The 23,512-nt window shown below is 39.1% G+C and overlaps 1 protein-coding gene across 2 annotated transcripts in view; it reads left to right on the top strand.

The window, feature by feature from the left end:
* gmip (GEM interacting protein) overlaps positions 1 to 23,512 on the top strand; it is a 67,889-nt gene that overhangs the window by 21,854 nt on the left and 22,523 nt on the right. For both annotated transcript variants that reach the window (XM_057860916.1, XM_057860917.1), the window contains exons 3-14: positions 1,234 to 1,324; positions 1,436 to 1,475; positions 7,899 to 8,024; positions 12,728 to 12,792; positions 12,864 to 12,971; positions 13,048 to 13,128; positions 13,610 to 13,771; positions 18,507 to 18,644; positions 18,710 to 18,900; positions 19,948 to 20,006; positions 20,067 to 20,129; positions 20,219 to 20,302. In XM_057860916.1, the coding sequence (XP_057716899.1) occupies positions 1,234 to 1,324; positions 1,436 to 1,475; positions 7,899 to 8,024; positions 12,728 to 12,792; positions 12,864 to 12,971; positions 13,048 to 13,128; positions 13,610 to 13,771; positions 18,507 to 18,644; positions 18,710 to 18,900; positions 19,948 to 20,006; positions 20,067 to 20,129; positions 20,219 to 20,302 (1,208 nt within the window). The remainder of the gene's footprint in view (positions 1 to 1,233; positions 1,325 to 1,435; positions 1,476 to 7,898; positions 8,025 to 12,727; positions 12,793 to 12,863; positions 12,972 to 13,047; positions 13,129 to 13,609; positions 13,772 to 18,506; positions 18,645 to 18,709; positions 18,901 to 19,947; positions 20,007 to 20,066; positions 20,130 to 20,218; positions 20,303 to 23,512) is intronic.

Raw genomic sequence — 23,512 nt, 5'->3', positions numbered from 1 at the left:
AGATACCTGCGTTTTAAATGGTCCCACATGTTCGACGGATTACTTCTTGTTGAGGCAACCATGGCGAGGCACTGTCAACAGGGCTGTTTTTTGTTCCTTATATTCTTGTCGATAGCCAAAATACTGTACTTCCAAAACTCCTTTTGGAGACAGTCTTCCCTATTCAACGTGTTGCTTGCTTTCACTTTGAAAACGGCCCCTCCTCCCTCCGCTCTGCTGTTCGGCCCCTCCTCCCTCCACTCCGCTGTAGCAGGGGAGGGGGAGGAGCCGATGACTGCGAGTTGGAGGGAATGAGATGAGAGGCTGTGCGCTGTCCTTCGCGCTCCTTCCTCAAAACAAACGTTTGTGGATTTAAAAAAATGAAATGAAAAAACTATCGCACGTCCTTGCGATGGGACTATTGCGCATGCGCACATCACGATGGCGATGTTTAAACGATATATCGTTCAGGCCTAGTGTACGGAGCACTATAAAGGTCTCTAAGAACTACTCCTTATTGTAGTCTGTAACTGTTTGTTCTAGTGTTCTCTTGCCAAACCGTCAACCCAGTAGATGGCGGTAATGCCCCATAATACAAAGGTTAAACTGTACTCCTTCTCCCGCCCCTACTAGTAGGAGCCACGTCAATGCGGGCAAGCGATGCCCCCCAGCGGCCGGAGGGATTCTCTTCAAATTGGTCCCGTGAAAAAAATCATAAAAACCCTGACATTTTCATGAATTTATAAAACCCGGCCGGATGAGGAGGACACGACGTGAAAGGTGGACATGTCCGGGCAAAAGAGGACGTTTGGTCACCCTAGCTTAGCCACTCCAGAGCCCTGCTACAAACATATAACTAACAAACTGCACAGAAATTGTTGAAACCAACTCCACCGACAATTTCAATCCCTTGATCAACTTGAAAATTAAGCCTAACGCCCAAAATTCTGAACTTCCTCTTTTAACTAATTTGTAGCCTGACAATGGTATTGAAACTTGATGATTTGCTGCCAAGTGTGTAAAATTAGACATTTCTTTTTAGAAGGATGTCATTACTGCCCTGAGTGGGATGATGCAATTCCTTTTTTTCTGTACAATTTAATTATTGACTGTGGAAGCTGCTGCTTTAGTAAGAGCTGACTAAGCAATAATTTCTTAGGAGATGAAAATATGCATAACTGGGCCTTGACTTAACTGTACATGGGCTATTTGTATTATTTGTAATCCATGTGTGTTTATTTCAATTTTTTTCAGTGACAAAGATGATCTGATGGTTGATGCCTTAGAGTTTAACTCGCAGAATATCGCCGATGAGAATACAGAAATCGCTGAACGTGAAGCATCTGTAAGTAGATATGATTTTATTAGTTTGTTTTTTTTTTTTTACTTTTTTTGGTGCTGTTTTTGTTTGATTTATGCAACTACATGTATTAAAATAGCTATCTTTTTTTCTTAGCAAAGCTGTGTAACCTTTGAAGGTGATGGAATCACATCAGGTGAGGCTCTTTTTTTTTTTTAACCAAATATCTAATGTCAGTGGCACTGAGGTGTCAAACCCACATGAAGCACACCTATCACCATCAACAGTAGCCATTGAGTTAAAATGTATGTGACACGAAAAAGCATATTTATTTCATAATACACGCGGCATTTTATGATCCTGAATGATATGGACCGCTTGGATGTGTGTGGAAGCGATCGCTATATTTATTTAGTTTTTTTAATCCCGCGCCATGAAAATGAGTGACTTCCGGCTTCGGTCTTGCATTGAGGAGGAGGGCGCTGTGACGTGTACGGGTGAAGGCGTCCTCTTCACTAAACAGCGGTACTGTTGTGTATGAGGACTAAGGATTCAGCTGATTTTGATTTAATAGGTTTTTTTTTCGCATGGTTTTTTTTTCGCATCACGCCTGCCAAACGGCTGCAGAAAAATCTTGCTTTATGAGGGAGAGGCGTGTGCGCCTTTTTGGAGTTTCAAAAGATTTCCATTCACCGTGGATTTTGGCCAAAACAAGCCCTACTACTGTGTGACCATTGGATATACGAGGAAGTGAGTAAACATCTTGTTTTGTATTATGTCAAATACAAATACAGAGTTACAAAGTAAACACTACAAACTTTCTTTAAATAAAGGACTACTTACATTTGATTATTGATAGGCATATAAAAAGCTCTCTTCGTGCACATTAGCTGAACGTTAGCTGCACAACAACTGCAGCCGCCCTCCTCCGGGGAACGAACTGTAAATTGCTCTCTGCCGGGCGGTTTGCCGATCCGCGAAGACAATCAACAACCCAGTCGTCATGTCAAATAATCTGGGCTAGTTATGTGTAATTTTCCACTTCGAAGACTTTGAAACATCACTCGGTTCGGGTTAGCATGTCGGCTAGCTGTCACGCCACTTGGTTTGTTTACATTCTCCGAAGCCAGGGAAGGGAAATGACATATGTCCGATTTCGGTGTCATAAAATATCGTTCGGGAGGTGCGACAGTAAAGAAGTCGACAGTTTTGACCATTATGGAGTAATTTTGCCATGTCGTCCTGAATAAGTGCATTTTTATTATTTCATATTCCATTTAGCACAAGACTGTTATTTGTCATGACCATGCCATTTATTTAGCAATTGGGGAAAATATCCTGTAAAAATATTGAAGTAAAGAGACAGAAACAATGACATTTTGCAGCTCTCTTCGTCGCGTTTTCCTCGTTGTGAATAGTTCCCCCTCGACGGGCTGACTGGTCCTTGGGGAAAAATACTTGGATAAAAAGAATATCCTGTAAAAATATTGGAGTAGAGAGACTGAAACAATGAAATTTTGCGGCTCTCTTCGTCGCGTTTACCTCATTCTGAATAATTCCCCCTCAATGGGCCGAATAGTAAAACCGATGAGCCCATTCACCCACTGACGTCATTCACCTGTTGGGGACGCTAGAGCCCTATAATGGTAGGCGTGGCTAACCGGCAGATTAAAAAACTAATTTCTCGTCATCTGCGCTTTGCTAAATTGTTGTATATAGTCGAATCATCTCAAAATATGAGTCTTATTCACATAATAATGCTATTTAAGACTTTTTTTTCTCCTGTTGTATGCTCTTTAATTTACCATGTTTTTTCCATCGCTTGTTTTCATCCACCTCGCCTTGAGTTGTAATTGCAGTGCAGTAATGAGATTAAACTGAGATTAAGCAGGAGGCAGCTGCACTCTTTTACCCCACGAGGTGTTCTGCTTGCGTGTGTGCCGGCCGTAAATACCAACAGGAGGCCGAGAAAAGCAACGACTAAACTTTCCACAGGGAGCATTTTTTTGCTGGGAGAGGATGGAGTGTTTAAAAGCCACACGGTGGCAATTGGAAGGTGGAAGGGGGCGCGACGACATTTATCTCCCAACCGCGTCTCGCTTTGTTTTGCGGTTATCATCTGGCAACCTGTTTTGCATCTGTCTGCGCCACCGACAGCACTTCCCTTTTCGGCGTCTCTTCATCACAAACTGTAATTTGCTACATATGACTCATGATGCATGTACATTATGAGCATAAGCGGAGTTTAAGGGGGACCAGGCTCCCCCTGGTGGCCGAAAAGTGTCATTGCATGTAATTGACTTTCCTATATATGACTTTAACATGAAGAATTTTCCGGTAAAATATTGTCTATAAAAGTTGTATTGCAATAAAACAAACAACAAAAATGAATGAAATGTACAAAAAAAGATATTTGAACGGATCATATGACGAGCACCTTAGACGGTCATTTGCTTTGCTTAGCCAAAACCACCCGAGGACCAAAGAGGCTAGATAGATATTAGAGGTGTGCATCGGCACTGCCCTCACGATTCGATTCGATTCAGAGGGTCACGATTCGATTCGGTTCGATTCGGCAATGCATCGCGATGCATTAAAGCCTGGGATGCATTAAAATTCGAAAGCAAAGCATATTTTTCGTGACTCATGAGGCAACACAAGCGGTCAGACATTAAACAACTTTTTATTGGCTCTTGTGTCACTCCTGGTTGAAGTCAAATGAAAATACTTTCAGATATATATGTTTAAAAAAAAAAAAAAAAAAACATCACAGCATTTAATTAGTGCTTTGAATGAGACCAGGGCTCTCTCTTTTTTTTACACACAGTAGCAGCCTTTTACACAGTCTGAACTCCTTTGCAAAATCAGTAATACCAGTCACTGTATTTTAGTCACAACGACCCATCAATAAAAATATTCAAGTAAATATTAAAGAAAATGACAAAGAAAATATTGTAGTGCTGCAGCATCTTTATCGCAATATCAATCCAGGGATCAGTTCAGTTGCAAACAAAACATCAACTAAATTGCAATGTAGAACAAAAGTAAAATGTAGGCCTAGCCCACTATATATGTGCAATAGAGGTTAGATCGGGCCTAAAAAAATCCAGCCCGACCCGACACGGCCAGCTGGTATTGAAGCCCGACCCGGCCCGAGCCCGATGAATTAACTAAATTTGCAGGCCCAGCCCGAAAACCCAATTTTTTGTTTTGTTTTGTTGGAGTGACGTGGAAAACCCCCCCACAAAAAACGCAGCAGCAATTTATTTTCATTTCTTCGAGTTGGCAGAAAAAAAAAAAGTTTTCTTAATGTTTAAATAGTCTACATATTTTTATGATCATTATAAATGCATTTACACAATGAAATAACGCTGGGAAAGTTTAATATAAAAAAAATAAAAAAAATAAAACTTGGGTTTTGCAGACACGCAGGGAGAAGATTCAAAAGGATCACATTTCTGTTGCCTTTGTGTGCATAAATAAAAGTGTCCTTCGTAACGAATTCTCAGTTGGCAGGAAAAGAAACGCAAGTTTTCTTAATGTTTAAATAGTCTACATATTTTTATGATCATTATAAAAGCATTTACACAACGAAATAACGCAGGGAAAGTTTAATATAAAAAAAAAACCTTGGGTTTTGCAGACACACAGGGAGAAGATGCAAAAAGGATCACATTTCTGTTGCCTTTGTGTGCATAAATAAGTGTCCTTCGTAACAAATTCTCAGTTGGCAGAAAAAAAACGCAAGTTTTCTTAATGTTTAAATAGTCTACATATTTTTATGTTCACTATAAAAGCATTTGCACAACCAAATAATGCCGGGAAAGTTTAATATTTAAAAAAAAACAAACAAACAAAAAAAAAAACATGGTTTTGCAGACACACAGAGGAGAAGATTCAAAAGGATCACATTTGTGTTGCCTTTGTATGCATAAATAAAAGTGTCTTCCTCAAAGTTCCTCAAGGCAAAGAAGATCAAGATCCTCCAGGACTGGCCAGCCCAGTCACCAGACATGAACAGGATGAAAGAGGAAGCATGGAAGACGAAACCCAAGAATGTTGATGAACTCTGGGAGGCATGCAAGACTGCTTTCTTTGATATTCCTGTTGACTTCATCAATAAATTGAATGAATCCTTGCCAAAGCCCATGGAAGTCATACAAAATATTCACTTTGGATCTCACTGCATCACTACTTAATTTTATTTTAATATTTTTGTATTTGAAGTACATTTTTTGTTCAATATTCACACTACTTTCTGTAAGCGACAAAACTTTTGTCTTGCCAAAGTTTGACCTTTATGTCTTCATTAAATTATAATTCTTTTTGCAGTGAAACAAATATATTTTTGTACATTCAACATCATTTGGGAGGGTCAGAGCTTTAATATGAGCCATTTCTGAAACCAATTGAATAATTAAAAGTCAGGTTATTAGCAATTGTTTCTACAAAATGGATAAGCGACAAGACTTTTGTCAGGTACTGTATAATGGAGTCATGTGATTATTGTTTCAACGTCTCATTGGTCAAAATTGTTAGAGCTACTGTTGACATAGCTGGCAAAAAATAAATAAATAAAGCTAATATGTACAATAAAGAGGAAAAATATAATGACTCTAGTGTAGCCCAAAGTAAGCTTGAGAACGATAAACCGATACGACCGGATATCCGGTTTTACAGGTGAGAGATATAGATGTATCGATAGTAAAGTTACCATTCGACAGTAATTAGCCACCAAATATTCAATGAACCGATAGTAGAGATAGAATTCGGCTATCGTGAGCACAAGAATCGGCTTCTAATGTCTTGTTCAATGCATTGCTTAATATGATAATAATTTAGCTTTTACTTCACATGCTGCGTTTGTGTCATTCACCACACAGCGCACTTGGATCGAGACTGCACGCATGATATAATATGGACAAGCATTACTCACAGTCGTGGTTGCCTCAACTTCCCATGCATTTCGGCAGAACCGCTACTAGTCGCCGTCATTACCCGATGGTCGTGGGCGTGTCATAACAACGCGAGAGCTAACGAAACCACTGTAACGCACGCTCTGTAGCATTTTCTTCACAGCCCAAAACGAAACTAGTAGTGGCAAAGAAGCGGCATGCTAAAACAATGTACAGTGTGATCACCGACGCCAGCGACGTATAGCGATTGATTTTCAACGCACCCAGGAAAACAAAAGTCGGACTTTGAAGTGATGAAGGGAGACAGATCTGTTCGCATGGGACAGAGCTTGTGTGAAGTGTGGAGCGGTACAGAGATCGTGAGTTTTTAACCCTGTAAAATAACCCACTACAATGGTGGAAAGGGCGGCATATTGTTTCCACGAAACGCGGTCTACTTAAACATGAACATGTGGATTAGTTGATCTTCCTCAAGAAAAATCTGCCCTTCAAAAAAGATATAGACAGTGATAAGGAATAAAAAATGAGGAAGCACAGGCATAAGTGAATGACTTTGCTGTGCATTAGGTTAAAGTACTGATTATTGACCTGTCCGACTAAAATGCCATGTTTTTATTCCCCCAATTATAACAGTCGTAAAGCATAATTTATTATTTATTTATGATAACATTAGCAGGTTTAATTCTTTTTTTTGTAGAGCTGCTGCATATAATTAATATTTTTTGTTTGTAAGATGTTTACGTTGAAAGTTTGCACTTAAATTACTTACCTCTTGTGTTAAAAACACCAGGAAATACAGTAATTGAATTACTGCACTTTATTGTTGTCCGTCACTGGAGTTTTATTTTATTATCAATCCCATCCAATAAAATGACGGTCATATAGTAAGCCATATTTTTTTCATAAAAAAATAAAACATAACATTGGTATGAAATTTTGTTGTTTAATTTTGCTATATTAGAAATGTGGTCTTTTTATGTTTAAAATACTATACAAACACACGCAACAAATATTTACTATCGTATCGTTTTCACTCTATCGAACCGTATCGTTCTTACACTGTATCAAATCGTATCGAATCGCTCGGCCTTAAAAATGTATCGTTTTTTTAATCGAAGCGTAACCTGTGTATCTAGATACATATCGAATCGGCTTCATGCCAGAGATTCCCAACCCTAGCCCAAAGTAGCGGAGTATTGTTTTTTCACAAATCCGCTCAAGTAAAAGTAAAACATACTGGGGGTAAAACTACTGTAACAAGTACATTTTTTCTCAAAAAGTTACTCAAGTAAATGTAACAGAGTAAATGTAATGCGTTACTACCCAGCTCTATTCATTACCCATCATTCCTTTTAACACCCTGTCACTTGGCAGGGTGCCAACTCGGGAAGCTCGTCAGAGCGAGCAATCTGCGTTCATTCCAGCTAATCCTCCAGCGAGGTTGCCGCGCAATCCCCTTGGTATTGATTTCGAAAGCCTGAGTGAGCACTTTTTGTTTTGAAGAATCACAAGGACTGATGATAGGGGTTGGCTAGCCGTGTCAACGCCCCCCTTACCAGGCCTAGTTTCAAAAACAGAGCTTTTTTATTGCTCAATGGACGGCATAGCGACACCTTCTGGAAACTATGATTTCTTTCACCTCAACTGATTGGAAAAGGATTGTTTTGGGAACCCGGGCATGATGCTGATGTACTCCCTTTCAGTCCACGAGGCCGACTTGGCGCTCTGCCGCTGCGAGGACGGCGTGGAGACGGCCCTGCAGTACGCCAAGATGTGGTGCCGCTACGCTAAAGATCTCCTGGCCTGGATGGAGAAGAAGCTCAGCTTGGGTGAGTAAAGAGGATGGAATGCAAAATAATTACTGCTTATATGAAGGTAGTTCATTTGTATTTGGTTCTTCTCTAGTTGTGACACAGTAACAGTGAGGGGTTTTTATGTCAAGTTCAAAGGATGGTTAGATGATACGCAGAAAGGATTAGTAAAGGAGGATTAGTAGATTGGAACTAGGTTGGGAGAGGTGACACGTTGCCTTTGGGGAATGTCAACAGTACACTGTAAAGTATCAAACTTCCAATAAGTCATAGTTATAATAAGGTTTGAAGTAGCGGCAACTCAAATTGTCAAGTTCTCTTTAGTCAAGTTATTTTGAGTATTTGTAACTCTTTTTTTTTTTTTTTTTTCTTCCCCGCTCCATGTTTGTATCGTGAACTTGATTAACTCAGTGGCGGATGCTGGTTCTTTCAATGAGGGGAAGCTCAAAATGTGGAGGGGCTCAGTGGCACCCACTGCTCGGTGGGGAAAGAAACTAGAGCAGGGGTCCCCAAACTACAGCCCGCAGGCCAGATACGGCCCGCCTCCACATTTGGTCCGGCCCCTTGAACAACAACAACAACAAAAACGTTTTTTTTTCCCTCAATAGTGTTATTTATTTCCTGTTTTTTTTTCTGTGAAGAACCCAGAGAGGGTTGTTTGGTTATTATCGATTGAATTAATAGTGTTATTATTATATTATATTATATTATATTATATTATATTATATTATATTATATTATATTATATTATATTATATTATATTATATTATATTATTAATAGTGTTATTATTATATTATGTTATATTATATTATATTTAGGAGTGTCAAACGATTAAAATTTCTAATCGAGTTAATTACAGCTTAAAAATTAATTAATCGTAATTAATCGCAATTCAAACCATCTATAAAATATGCCATATTTTTCTGTAAATTAATGTTGGAATGGAAAGATAAGACACAAGGTGGATATATACATTCAACATACGGTACATAAGTACTGTATTTGTTTATTATAACAATAAATCAACAAGATGGCATTACCATTATTAACATTCTGTTAAAGCTATCCATGGATAGAAAGACTTGTAGTTCTTAAAAGATAAATGTTAGAACAAGTTATAGAAATTTTATATTAAAACCCCTCTTTATGTTTTCGTTTTCATAAAATTTGTAAAAAAAAAAATAAACTAGTGCCCACCATTGTTGATGTCAATAATTACTTTCACAATGCTCATGGGTGCTGAAGCCTATAAAATCAGTCGCACCCAAGCGCTAGCAGAGGGTGACAAAACTCCGGAAAACACAACAAGTACACATTTCACTGTGCTGTCATTTTAATCTGTTTGAGCGGGACATTTGTGCGTTAATTGCGTAAATATTTTAACATGATTAATTAAAAAAATTAATTACCGCCCATTAACGCGATAATTTTGACAGCCCTGATTATATTATATTATATTATATTATATTATGCTGGGTTTCTGTCAAAGGATTGGAAATTTTAATCGAGTTAATCACAGCTTAAAAATGAATTAATCGTAATTAATCGCAATTCAAACCATCTATAAAATACGCCATATTTTTCTGTAAATTATTGTTGGAATGGAAAGATAAGACAGAAGATGGATATATATTCAACATACAGTACATACAGTAAGTACTGTATTTGTTTATTATTACAATAAATCAACAAGACAGCAATAACATTATTAACTGTTAAAGCGATCCATGGATGGAAAGACTTGTAGTTCTTAAAAGATAAATATTAGTACAAGTTATAGAAATTGTATATTAAAACCCCTCTTAATGTTTTCGTTTTAATAAAATTTGTAAAACTTTCAATCAAAAAATAAACTAGTAGCTCACCGTTGTTGATGTCAATAATTACACAATGGTGCTGAAACCCATAAAATCAGTCGCACCCAAGCACCAGCAGAGGGCGACAAAACACCCCAAAACACAAGTAACAAGTGCACATTACATTGTGCTTTCATTTTAATCTGTTTGAGCGGGGCATGTGCGTTAAATGCGTCAAATATTTTAACGTGATTAATTTTTTTTTTTTAAATTGTCTTCCGTTAACGCGATAATTTTGACAGCCCTATATATTATATTGTTTTATATTGTTATTATTATTTTCTTTAATTTTATTTACTTTTGTTCCATTAAGAATCCAGAAAGGGTTATTTGATTGTGGCTTTCTGAAAAACAAAAAATTTTTACATTTAGGCACTCCGGCAATCGTCACACCTTTTTTGTTGCAAACTGACCCCGGCCCATCATCAGAGAAGGGAAAAGTTATGTGGCCCTCACAGGGAAAAATTTGGGGACCCCTGAACTAGAGTGCCAGAAGTCAAGCCGGAAGTCATTATGTCACTAACTCCATTTACAGTATGTCCGGTCCACATCTTTTACATCTATTCAAAAGTGGCATAATTTGACGGATGACACTTGATGACATTCGTCATAAGCATTCATTAGTAGTCATGATGATGATGATGATGATGAAACTTTTTTATTTCGAGCATGCACACACAAAAGAAACAAAAGACATACAATATAATTCAACAAAAATAATTGCACTCGAAAGGGAGTGGGAAGAAGAAAAAACTTATTTTGTCCCACCCCTGATTTTTGTCCAGCATCCTTACTCGTGGGATACTCCTGTCCACACAATGAAACAGAAGAAAAAAGGAAAAACAGACAAAAACAACTAAACCAACAGACAACCAACTAATGTTGGCTCATTCACAATAATTTCAATATTTACACCAATTGACAAAAACAGCAACACACATTGTCAGCAAATGTCATTATATTGTGACCAGACCATATTTTTATACAACGATTTAAATTTTTTGATATTCTGACACTGCTTGAAATGATTGTCTAAATTGTTCCAGAGTTTCACTCCACATACAGACACACCAAAACGTTTGCAAGTAGTTCGAAATCTTGGCAACATAAAATCTCCAGAGCCTCGCAGACTATGGATATTCTCACGAACCTTAAATAGGTTTTGTAAATTATGGGGCAGTAATTCATTTTTTGCTTTAAATAGCATTATAGCTGTATGATATTTTACAAGATCTTTGATTTTTAATAGTTTTGAGTGAGCAAATAAACTGGGGTGTGATCGAGAAATCCAACCTTATGTATGATTCGTACCGCACGTTTCTGCAACGTGACTAATGAATTGATGGTAGATTTGTAAGTGTTTCCCCACACTTCAATACAATATGTGAAATATGGGAGCACTAGAGAACAGTACAAAGTGCGGAGTGCACTGTCATCAAGGTATGATTTCACTTTGTTTATTAGTGACAGGCTTTTGGAGATTTTGGTTTTGATGTGTCTGATGTGGGGTTTCCATGATAATTTACTGTCTATAATAACTCCTAGAAATTTACATTCCCGATTGGGACCCCATCAAACTTTATTTGTAGTTCTGCGTTATATTTTAGGTTACTAAATATCATTACCTTTGTCTTATTTAAGTTAAGTGATAATTTATTTATATCCATCCACCTCTTTAATTTACTTAATTCCTCATTTACGGTAGTTACCAATTCATTTTGGTTTTCACTACAATAGAATATGTTTGTGTCATCTGCGAAAAGTATAAATTTCAATAACTGAGATACAGTATATATATCGTTGATATAAATATTAAATAATTTTGGTCCCAAAACGGACCCCTGAGGGACCCCATGAGAGATACTGAGATATTCTGATGACCATTTCCCTATTTTCACATATTGTACCCTTCCTCAACTTCTCAACCACTCCCCAGCAACCCCCCCTGATACCATACAGATGTAGTTTCTTGAGTAAAATTGTGTGATCAATTGTGTCCAAAGCTTTCTTTAGATCAATAAAAATTCCAACTGCATGTTTTTTTTCATCCAATGCATTTGTGATTTCTTCTACTGCATCTGTAATTGCCATTGAGGTGGTTGTTTTTGTTCTAAACCCATACTGGCCCTGGTTAATTATGTTGTGTTTATCAAGAAAATTATTAAATCGACAGGTAAATAGTTTTTCCAAGATTTTAGAAAATTGTGGTAATAGTGATATCGGTCTATAATTTGTGTAACTGTGTCTACTGTCATTTTTGTGTATTGGAATTACTTTAGCAATTTTCGTTTTGTTTGGAAATTGACCTGATTGAAATGATAAATTACAAATATAAGTGAGGGGCGTTGCTATACTATGTATAACTTTTTTAACAATAAACATGTCAATATCGTGACAGTCGGTGGACAGCTTGCTCTTGCACTTCAATGCAGTATTTATCACCTCCTGCTCACTGGTTGCATAGAGAAAGATTGAATTCTGATTCCATTTAATTCTTTTATAATAGTGGTCGGCGTCCTGGTCCGGAATACCTGCAGCCAATTCTGAACCGATTTTTACAAAGAAACTATTAAAGCTGTTAACAACTTTTTTCATATCATAATTTATACCATTCTTTTCAATGACAGTGTCATGTCATAATTATGATGGTCTTATGAATACTACTGTCAAGTAAAGTGTTACCAAAGTCACAAAAGGTTGATGTAAACATTAAATCAGCACTCCGAAAAATGATCTGAGAGTAAACACAGGAAAAATTAATATCAGACATAAATAAATACATTCAAAATGTCAGACCACTGTATGTCCATTTTGCACTTTATGTTTACTTTTGACTTGGACATTCGCTGTATATTTTGGACAGAACAAGAATTTGCAAAAAATGTCATGAAGGCATCAGAAGCGGCAAAAGTCAGTTTGGCGTCACAGGTAGAAACATTTACACCATTACAGTCAGTTGTAGAACATTTTCCATTTACAAGTTGTTGTCACACGTGTAGGAAACTATGCCCCTGCACTTTATCTACACAATGGCTCTGGAACAAGACGTGAAGAACAGTGCGAACTCTAGGAAGACGTCGGAGCTGGTGCAAAACCGCTGTTACCAAGTAGAGTTCTCATCGTGAATTCTTGTCAAGGTTACTGTGGCGCAAAGTTCTTAATATGCTATCTCTTGTCCCCGAGGCCTTGGCTGCCAAGAGGAATGAGATTGATAAGTGGCGGCGGGAATTCAAGGAACAGTGGGTGAGGGAGCAGAGGAAAATGGTAAGTGAATTAGAGCGAACTACTTAATTTAGCAACATATGTTTGAACAATGTGTCACGACATAGACGTGAGTTAATGTTAGATTATACAGTTACTATTCACTTTATTGGGAGTCCTGAATGATCTAATAGAAAATGAAAAAAAAAAAATCACATAAATTTACACTGTCAGTAATGTAGAGCAGCACCCTGACTAAACCCTTTGTAGGGCGTTGAAATGCTATAGACAAGTTTGCTGAGCAAAACATAGGGGGAGCCATCTTGGAAAACTTCTGCTCAAACTTCCGGTTTACAAAGAATAACATTAATTGAATTGAAATTATTTCCTGACCCATGTATCGATAGTCGTTGTATTGCCATAATGTGAGATAATCGAATCGTGAGGTACCCAGAGGTTCCCACTCCTAGTGAAGATAGGTCAGATTAGTGTGTGACAGGGCCGTGTCGTAATAAACGAAATGCTTATCCCTTGCGTTTGTCAGAACGAAGCTGTGACGGCACTGAAAAAGTCTCGTCAGCAATATTTTCAGCGGTGCGACGAGCTGGAGAAGGCGAAAGCGATCACGGCTAAAACTGCTGACGACATGGGTGCCAACAAAACTCTGGACAAAAGGAGAAAGTCCAAGGATGAAGCCCAATCCAAGGCAAGCGCACTCCCTACTTTTTAACTCCATTCCCTGCCATTGACGGGTGATAGACGTCCAATAATCAATCTAATCATACACTGCTGGCCAAAAGTATTGGCACCCCTGCAATTCTGTCAAATAATGCTCAATTTCTCCCAGAAAATGATTGCCATTACAAATGCTTTGGTAGTAATATTTTCATTTATTTTGCTTGCAATGAAAAAACACAAAAGAGAATAGGGGGGAAAAAGATTAAATCATTATCATTTTACATAAACAAACAAAAATGGGCCGGACACAATTTTTCGGCATACTTTGAAAAATCATGTGATGCTCCTCTAATTTGTGTTATTAACAGCACCTGTTACTTACCTGTGGCACATAACAGGTGGTGGCAATAACTAAATCAAACGTGCAGACAGTTAAAATGGATTAAAGTTGACTCAACCTCTGTCCTGTGTCCTTGTGTATAACACATTGAGCACGGAGAAAAGAAAGAAGACCAAAGAACTGTCTGAGGACTTGAGAAGCCAAATTGTGAGGAAGCATGGGCAATCTCAAAGCTACAAGTCCATCTCCTGAATGTTCTGTGTCTACCGTGCGCAGTGTCATCAATAAGTGTAAAGCCCAAAGAACTGTGCCTAACCTCCCTAGATGTGGACGGAAAAGAAAAATTGACAAGAGATTTCAACGAAAGATTGTGCGGATGGTGGATAAAGAACCTCGAGTAACATCCAAACAAGTTCAAGCTGTCCTGCAGTCCGAGGGTACAACAGTGTCAACCCGTACTATCTGTCGGCGTCTGAATTGAAAGGGATTCTATGGTAGGATACCCAGGAAGACCCCCACTTCTGATCCAGAGACATAAAAAAAGCCAGGCTGCAGATTGCCAAAACTTACCTGAGAAAGCCAAAAACGTTTTGGAAGGATGTTCTCTGGTCAGATGAGACAAAAGTAGCTTTTTGGGTAAAAGGCATCAGCATACGATTTACAGGGGGAAAAAAACCGAGGCCTTTAAAGAATATAACGTGGCAAGGGCGTAGGTTTGGTCTCAACATTGGTAGGGACGATGTAAGCTGGGGACGGGACATTTATAAAACCAAAAAGACAGGGTGAACGAGGGTCAGGGCTACATTTCTTACCAATATGAACCTTATTAATTGATAGGCTAAATCAGATATGTCCAAAGTCCGGCCCGGGGGCCAAATGCGGCCCGTGGTCAAATTTCATCCGGCCCCCAGCATCTGTCATAAAATCAATAACGTCTGGCCTGCACACAGACTTAATAAATTGGTCAGCAGTACTGCTACCAGCATATGAAGTAGCTTACACACTAAATGCTGCTCCTCATTTACCCACTAAAGGGCAGCAGCACACTAAGCAACATTACCCCATGTGACTCTTTACTTCCAATTTTCTAAAATGGCGACAATCAACAAAAAAAAGAAAGTTGACTGCGACGGCCGACGTTTCAAGAATAGGTGGAAATTGGACTATTTCTTCACTAAAATACGCAACAACTGTGTCAGCCTCATTTGCAAAAAGACAGTCGCTGTTTTTGAATAATTCAATGTGAGGCGATATTACCAAACAAGACTACAAGAATATTGTTCTACGTAAAGGACGTCAGCCAAGGTCGGCCCCCCACATTTTTACCACACCAAATCTGGCCCCCTTTGCAAAAAGTTTGGACACCCCTGGGCTAAATGATCAATGCAAAATAAATCTGTATTGACTTATACTAACTTTCATGTGTATTGGTTCAGGTGATACACCGTTTGATTCAAACCGTTGTTTTCGAAAACTACTAAAACATTTTGAAAACTTCTAGAATAAATGTCTGGATTTTTTTAGTAAATTTAAATTGCAATATTTGAACACAAATTGTATTAACATACACAAGAAATACAAATTGTTAATCAGCAATTAACTATCTCTAAGAGGGTAATCCTTCGTTCACTTCATTTCTTACAGTTTAATTAACAGTACAAAAACTACAGGAGGATATTTCTCTCAATGCAGCTTCCTCCTGGAGTTCGAGAAATTCACACAGATTAATGTTATGCTAACTCAATCAATCAATCAAATTTATTTATATAGCCCTTTACAAAACCCGAAAGGTCCCCAAAGTGCATTACAACCAGTGTTGTTAATAACAGCGTTACAATATAACGGCGTTACTAACGGCGTTATTTTTTTCAGTAGTGGGTAATCTAATTAATTACTTTTCTCTTCTTGGCAACGCTGTTACCGTTACTGAGGACGGAAAGGCATGCGTTACTATGCGTTACTATATTGGTCGAAAAGTCTGAGGGAGACGGACTCACCGAGACGACAGAGCAGAGCAGGAGTAGGGAGGAGGCAAGAAAGTTGTGACGCCGAGCAAACGCGATGCTAGGTAGCTCCAATAATACATGTTGTAGCCGATAGCCTACAAACTACGCCCGCATGTTATGGTAGATATGGTAGACATGGTAGATATCACACGTACTGTACATAGATATAACTAGATGCAAAATGACAGACATGGCACTAAATGAGTTAGTAGACAGCCGCCATTTTAAAGCAGTAGACTTTTTAGGACGGCTCTGTTGTAGAGAACCTTCCTAACGAACCTAAGTAACTTTTTATCTAAAATACTTCTAAATCGGCAAAATCTTGACTTGAATCTATCTTTAAATGATGAAATGGTTTTAAAACTTTCATATGTTGAAAGTAGAGAGACGGGAACTAATGCAATAATGGGAGCATTTTTAACAACTTTTAACAGTTGATTCAGGGTAAAGGGTAAATTAGGGTAAAGAATTGGGCTCGGGCCAATTGTACCAAAAACCTTCACAAAAAACTTCACATAGTGTGGCCAATGTTTTTTATATTTTTATTTTTTTTTTTAAATTTTTTTAGGAAAAAAAAAAAAGTAATTATCACCAGTTACTTTGCCAAGTAACTAATTACTCTTACATTCAGGTAATTGAGTTACTAACGCAATTACTTTTTGGGAGAAGTAATTTGTAACTATAATTAATTACTTTTTTTCAGTAAGATTAACAACACTGATTACAACAAAGACAAACATGGCACATAGTAAATAAAAGGCAGGAAAGTATTATACAATGACATTAGGAAGAAAAAAAAAAAGAAAAATGAAACAACACATCACGATAAAAGTCAGACAGCAAATAAAACAATAAAACAGATAAAATCCGAAAACAATAAAAACCCTAAAGAAATAAAACCAGGCTAAACTAATCTTGGGGAAAGGCGAGTCTAAAAAGGTGTGTCTTTAAACGAGATTTAAAAAGGCCCAAATATGTAGTGGTGCGGATTTCAGGGGGAAGACTATTCCATAACCTGGGCGCAGCAATCGCAAAAGATCGGTCTCCCCATGGTTTGAGTTTGGACCTCGGAACGTGCAAATGAAGTTGGCCGGCAGAGCGAAGAGTCCTGCCAGAGTTACGGATGGTTAAAATTTCCGATAAGTAAGAAGGAACCTGGCCATTAATAGAATTAAAAACAAACAGTAAAAGTTTAAAATCCATTCTAAAATGGACTGGAAGCCAGTGGAGCGATGATAGCATGGGGGTAATATATTCACGTCTAGGTGTATCTGTTAAAAATCGAGCAGGTCCGAGCGACTCTGAGGCAGGTCAGACTTTCAGTAGCACAATTAGTGGTGTGTTCCCCACCTCCACAACATTGACGTCTTTTTACATTATTTACAGTGGCTGCTGCTGCTGCTGGTGTAAAAAAAAATATCCCTCGTCTTCGAAGGGGGCAGCATGGCTGTGTGAGTGTGAGTGTCGGGGGGGTCAAGTCATCAGCCAATCAAACGTGCGTTTGAGGGGGAAAAATAGACTGGCACATTCAGAAATTAAAAATGGGTCAACGTAAGTAATGAAAGTGCTGTAATTCACTTAATAATGGTCGCGTCAATCTTAATGACCTATGTAACTGAAGCCATTATATAATGCAAATAAGGTTGCTTAAAAGTTGGTGGAGACAATTTCAGCATCCTGAAAAGCTGGTAGTGTTATGTCCCTACCGTCCCTATGCCAACCTACGCCCTTGGAACACGGTCCATACAGTCAAACATGGTGGAGGTTCCCTGATGTTTTGGGGTTGCTTTGCTGCCTCTGGCACTAGACTGCTTGACCGTGTGCATGGCATTATGAAGTCTGAAGACTACCAGCAAATTTTGCAGCATAATGTGGGGCCCAGTGTGAGAAAGCTGGGTCTCCCTCAGAGGTCACGGGTCTTCCAGCAGGACAATGACCCAAAACACACTTCAAAAGCACTAGAAAAATGGTTTGAGAGAAAGCCTTGGAGACTTCTAAAGTGGCCAGCAATGAGTCCAGACCTGAATCCCAATGAACACCTGTGGAGGGATCTGAAAAGGGCAGTTTGGAGAAGGCACCCTTTAATTCTCAGAGACCTGGAGCAGTTGGCTGAAGAAGAATGGTTTAAATTCCAGCAGAGCATTGTAAGAAACTCAATGATGGATACTGGAATTGGTTATTCGAAGGTATTTTGTCTAAAGGTTGTGCTACTAAGTATTTGGCTGAAGATACTACTACCAAAGCATTTGTAATTGCAATCATTTTCTGGGAGAAATTAAGCATTATCTGACAGAATTGCAGGGGTGCCAATACTTTTGACCAGCAGTGTATGACCCAGTTTAAAAGAAGACGACACATATCACTGTAACCAGTGACTCAATCCTATTTTTTTTCAATGTGATCCATCATGGATTCAGGTGTTGGAGTCCGAGCTCTTATACAGACACTGCGTGCATGACGCCAGAATCCACCAAGAAGAACTGGTGAAGGTCAAAGAGAGGATTATCTCTCACACCCGCAAGCTGATCTGTCAAGGAGACACTGTGCTCAAGCAGGTCGGTTCCACCGCACCTTCGGTAAAGCGTCCCTCGGTCTAACGGCGTCTCTGCTCGCCCGCTAGGTGACGGTCAACATGTTCTACTACCAGCGGCAGCAGACGGAGCCGGTGCCTCTGGGGTATCACCACCTGGAGCTGACGTGCCGCTCGCTGGAGCCCGGCGAGCCCTATCTGATGTACGTACGCGGCAGGCGGCGCCGGGAGATGCCGCAGCAGATCTTCTCCTTTCAGGAGTATGTGCCTCAGGGAAAGAGGTGAGCAACCTTCATTTCTGGTTGGATTTATTATAGTATGCTTTATTGTGTACAAAAATTACTGAAGGAAAAGAGTTGATTTTTCCTTGTTACAGGTTGTTTTATTCTTATAATGGACAGGAGATGATGACACAGAATTCAGGAATAAAAGAGAACAAAGAATTTACACTTAAAGACAAACAGAAAAGACATCACATTCCAGTACCGGAACACAGTGTGTGTCCTGCCTCCCAGCGCATACCCCTTTTCTTCCCCTTCTTCTTCTTCCCCACCCCCATCTTACTAGCAACCAGCAAATACTTTCCAGATGTGCCATTATTCAATAGCATACACTGAACAAAGAAGAGCCTGTTAGGATGGAGAAAGCTAGGTGACTGTTTGCACATATGATTATTGTGAATATATAGAAATTTATTACCACAGTACCATTGTTTTTATTAAAAACTGATATACAGTACATGAAATTGTATGTTAACGTTGATGTTCAATGTTTTTTTAGGGGTGCTAAAAAAGATCGGGATTCTGAGATATATTGCGATATTACGTCACGCAATTCTCATATCGAATCAAAATCCGTCTGCAGCGATCCTTACACGGGTGTTTTTGGTGGAAATAAAAGATTCAGTGGCTGCACTTCTACTCCCTTCCAATAGTTGGCAGCGCGCAGCAGCATTGCCTTGCAGTCTTGTGAAGTAACAACATCATGAGACAAATCCAAGTTGAGATTTAATTACGTCGCCTTCTAATGGTTGCTTGGATTACAGTGATCCCTCGCTACTTCGCGCTTCAAACTTCACGGCCTCAGTCCATCGCGGATTTTTCTCCAAAAGACAGACGAGGAGAATATTGTAGCGTCTGCAAGGACGACGCCAATTTTCAATTATGTATAGCCAACTGGATGGCACGAACAGTTAGCTTTAGCCTAATGCTAACGGCGAGCGTCCTCTTTTATGTTTTTTGTTTGTTTGTTTTTTTGCTGTGAATGATTGGACCATTTTCAGAATTCTATGATCGGCTGTACATATTCATTCTATATTTCTGTCTTAGGAACAAGCGTAAAACCAACAACTCCTCACCCCACACAGATGAAAGTCCTTCTAGACACGGTAACATCTCATTTGTTTGAATGCCAATTAATATAAATATTAATCCAAATGTCACGATAGGGAGATTCGGCTACAGTGACAGCGAGAGCGTCGGCGGTAGTCTGGAATCTCTGTCCAGCCCTGGTAAGCACACCACCGTCAATGGAACGGAAACATGATTATTCACTGTTAATGTTTTGGGTTTTTTTTTTGTGTTGACGCAAACTCGGCAGCTCACGGTCACAGACGGCTCCACAGAACAACATACAACTTGTGCGCCGACGAGGCGGACGACCGCGATGTGGCATCTGAATCAGGTTTGTGTGCGCCGTAGAAACGTCGTGATTATCGTTTGTGTTGCACTGATACGACGCTAAAACAGTCTTGATTATTGATTAAAGGCAACAAAAAAAAAACATGCAGATAGCATTTATTTTACGTAAATATGTCGAAGTAAGATGCTAGTCAGTCAGTCAATGTGGAGGTTGGCTTATGTAAACAGAGCTTTTCCGGTGAAAATTCATGTAAATAAATGCTTTAAATCTCTGAATTCTTTATAGATATGGACGTAAAACAATTTCGATTCTTGGTTAAAAGCAAAAAAAAAAACGTGCAGATAGAATATATTTTACGTAAATATTGCGAAGTATAATGCTAATGCTGTAGCGGCTAATTTCTCCCATTGATTTTTTTCACAACATTTCAAAATGCATGCATGGTACGAAAAATATAATAAGTACCTTGAATCCTCGAACATATCACGCCTGAGAAAATCCTTTCTGTTTGTATGTTGGACAGCTTTCGTACTTTTTCAGCCTAAATCCGGCGATGGATCGCTGCATGTGACCGACTGCTAATAAATGAAGCGAAGTGTTGGACGGCCCCCTTCAGGAAGGCATGACGCATTGAATGGAGAATTTGTCATGTCAATACATTATAAAGTCTATGCTTGCATATAGCTAAACTCTGCTAGCTTAAATGACTATAAAATGCTAACTTTTTTTTTTTTTTTTTTTTTACATTGCTCTTAACAAATCGCTCAAACAAATATTCCCATGAAAAACAATCTTAATATACTTCTATGCTAAATTATGAATGCCTAAACAAGCATATTAGCTCAAACAAAAACATACAACCTGATGTTGGTCTCAACAGGGAGCAGCTGGATCATGTCATGTAGATCAGCTATGTCATATTCACTTTTTCCACTAGAGGGAAGTGTATCCACCCAAATCAATAAAACTACATGCAACCGCTTTAAAAAACGAACCATTACAACGCTACACTAATTAAACGAATCCTTGAAGCAGCAAAATTGATTCAAAACTTTTTTTTCCTAATCGAATTACTCGAGTTAATCGATAAATCGTTGCAGCACTACATATAACTGCCCAAATATTGCATAGACTTTACCCAGATGTTGTATGAAATTTCAAGTTCGCGGTTAATCAGTAACGGGCGCATTTTTGCTCAATAGACAATGTTTATTTATGACAATTGCAGAATATATGTGATTTATTGATTACAATCCCACAAGAGCAAGCAAACAGGTATCAAAAACAAGCACAGCAAGTAGTAACCTCACGCTAAGTCTGAGTTTGCCAACCTCACACCCCCGCGTTACTGTTACAGCACATCAGAGTGTCCCTTAGAAATGAAAATCGCTTACCGTGACAAACGAGTGGGAAGCCAGGTCAACACTCCAGTATAAGCGACGAAAGGGACAAAGCTGGGCGACCCGCGCATCTGATCCCCAGCCGACTTCACCGGAGGCCCGGAAATGTCAGCTTTTTGTAAGGACGCGCCCCACGGGGGCGGAGAGGCCAACTTCCGCCCCCGAGTTGCGCGGCCACCCAATGACAAACATTAAAGTTACTTTTGGTTCAGCCCCCTTGGAAAAGGGCTTTTCACATGGGAACAAATGAGCTGTGCTGCAACAGATGTAAATATTATGGCTGTAAAATAGGTTATCCCGTGGGATTCTATGGGCTCACTATGGCAATACAAGTTATCTCGTGAGAATAAAACGATACAAAACAAGTTATCTCGTGAGATTCTCAAGCGCGTCTCCTAACTATGGGAACAAGGTGAAAAACAATAGAAGTTGTTACAATCTATGTCACAGAAGCAATCATACGTCACAAAAGCATAATGTAATATTTTCCATTATCACCAGATTATGCAGTACCCAGATTGAGACAGATGTCTGATAAGGTGTTATGCTTAGTAAGATGCATGTGACAATGTTGTGGCATTAGCAGTGCAATGGTAGTAACATTGCACTGAGCCTGTGATTAGGCGTGATTTATAGTCCAAAAAATATGGTACTTTACAGCCAAGTGAGTATGCAATAATTTAGTATTAAGTTGTTTTTTTGTTTCTTTCTCAAAAAAACGTGCAGTTGTGGTCAAAAGTTTACATACACTTGTGAAGAACATAATGTCATGGCTCTCTTGAGTTTCCAGTTATTTCTACAACTCTGATAGAGTGATTGGAACAGATACTTCTTTGTCACAAAAAACATTCATGAAGTTTGGTTCTTTTATGACTTTATTATGGGTTAACAGAAAAAGTGATCAAATCTGCTGGGTCAAAAATATGCATACAGCAACACGAATTAGCAATTTCTTGTGAGTGATTATTGACTTGAACAATCATTGACTTGAACTAGTCAGGAAAGTCACCTGGAGCCATTTCAAAGCAGCTGCAGGTCCCAAGAGCAACAGTGCAAACAATTGTTTGTAAGTATATAAAGTGCATGGCACTGTTTTGTCACTGCCACGATCAGGAAGAAAACGCAAGCTATCACCTGCTGCTGAGAGAAAATTGGTCAGGAGGGTGAAGATTCAACCGAGAATCACCAAAAAGCAGATCTGCCAAGAATTAGAAGCTGCTGGAACGCAGGTGTCAGTGTCCACAGTCAAGCGTGTTTTGCATCTCCATGGACTGAGAGGCTGCCGTGCAAGAAGGAAGCCCTTGCTCCAAAAGCGGCACCTTAAGGCTCGACTGAAGTTTGCTGCTGATCACATGGACAAAGATAAGACCTTCTGGAGGAAAGTTCTGTGGTCAGACGAAACAAAAATCCAGCTGTTTGGCCACAATGCCCAGCAATATGTTTGGAGGAGAAAAGGTGAGGCCTTTCACCCCAAGTACACCATGCCTACCGCCAAGCACGGTGGTGCTAGTATTATGCTGTGGGGCTGTTTTGCTGCCAATGGAACTGGTGCTTTACAGAGAGTAAATAGGATAATGAAGAAGGAGGATTACCTTCAAATTCTTCAAGATAACCTGACGTCATCAGCCCGAAGATTGGGTCTTGGGCGCAGTTGGGTGTTCCAACAGGACAATGACCCCAAACACACATCAAAAGTGGTAATGGAATGGCTAAATCAGGCTAGAATTAAGGTTTTCGAATGGCCTTCCCAAAATCCTGACTTGAACTTGTGGACCATGCTGAAGAAACAAGTCCATGTCAGAAAGCCATCAAATTTAACTGAACTGCACCAATTCTGTCAAGAGGAGTGGTC

This window comes from Corythoichthys intestinalis, chromosome 16 (genome assembly GCF_030265065.1).
Source record: "Corythoichthys intestinalis isolate RoL2023-P3 chromosome 16, ASM3026506v1, whole genome shotgun sequence".
Lineage (NCBI taxonomy): Eukaryota > Metazoa > Chordata > Actinopteri > Syngnathiformes > Syngnathidae > Corythoichthys > Corythoichthys intestinalis.
The sequence above is the reverse complement of the archived record's forward strand: the minus strand, read 5'-3'. Positions and strand labels throughout refer to the sequence as shown.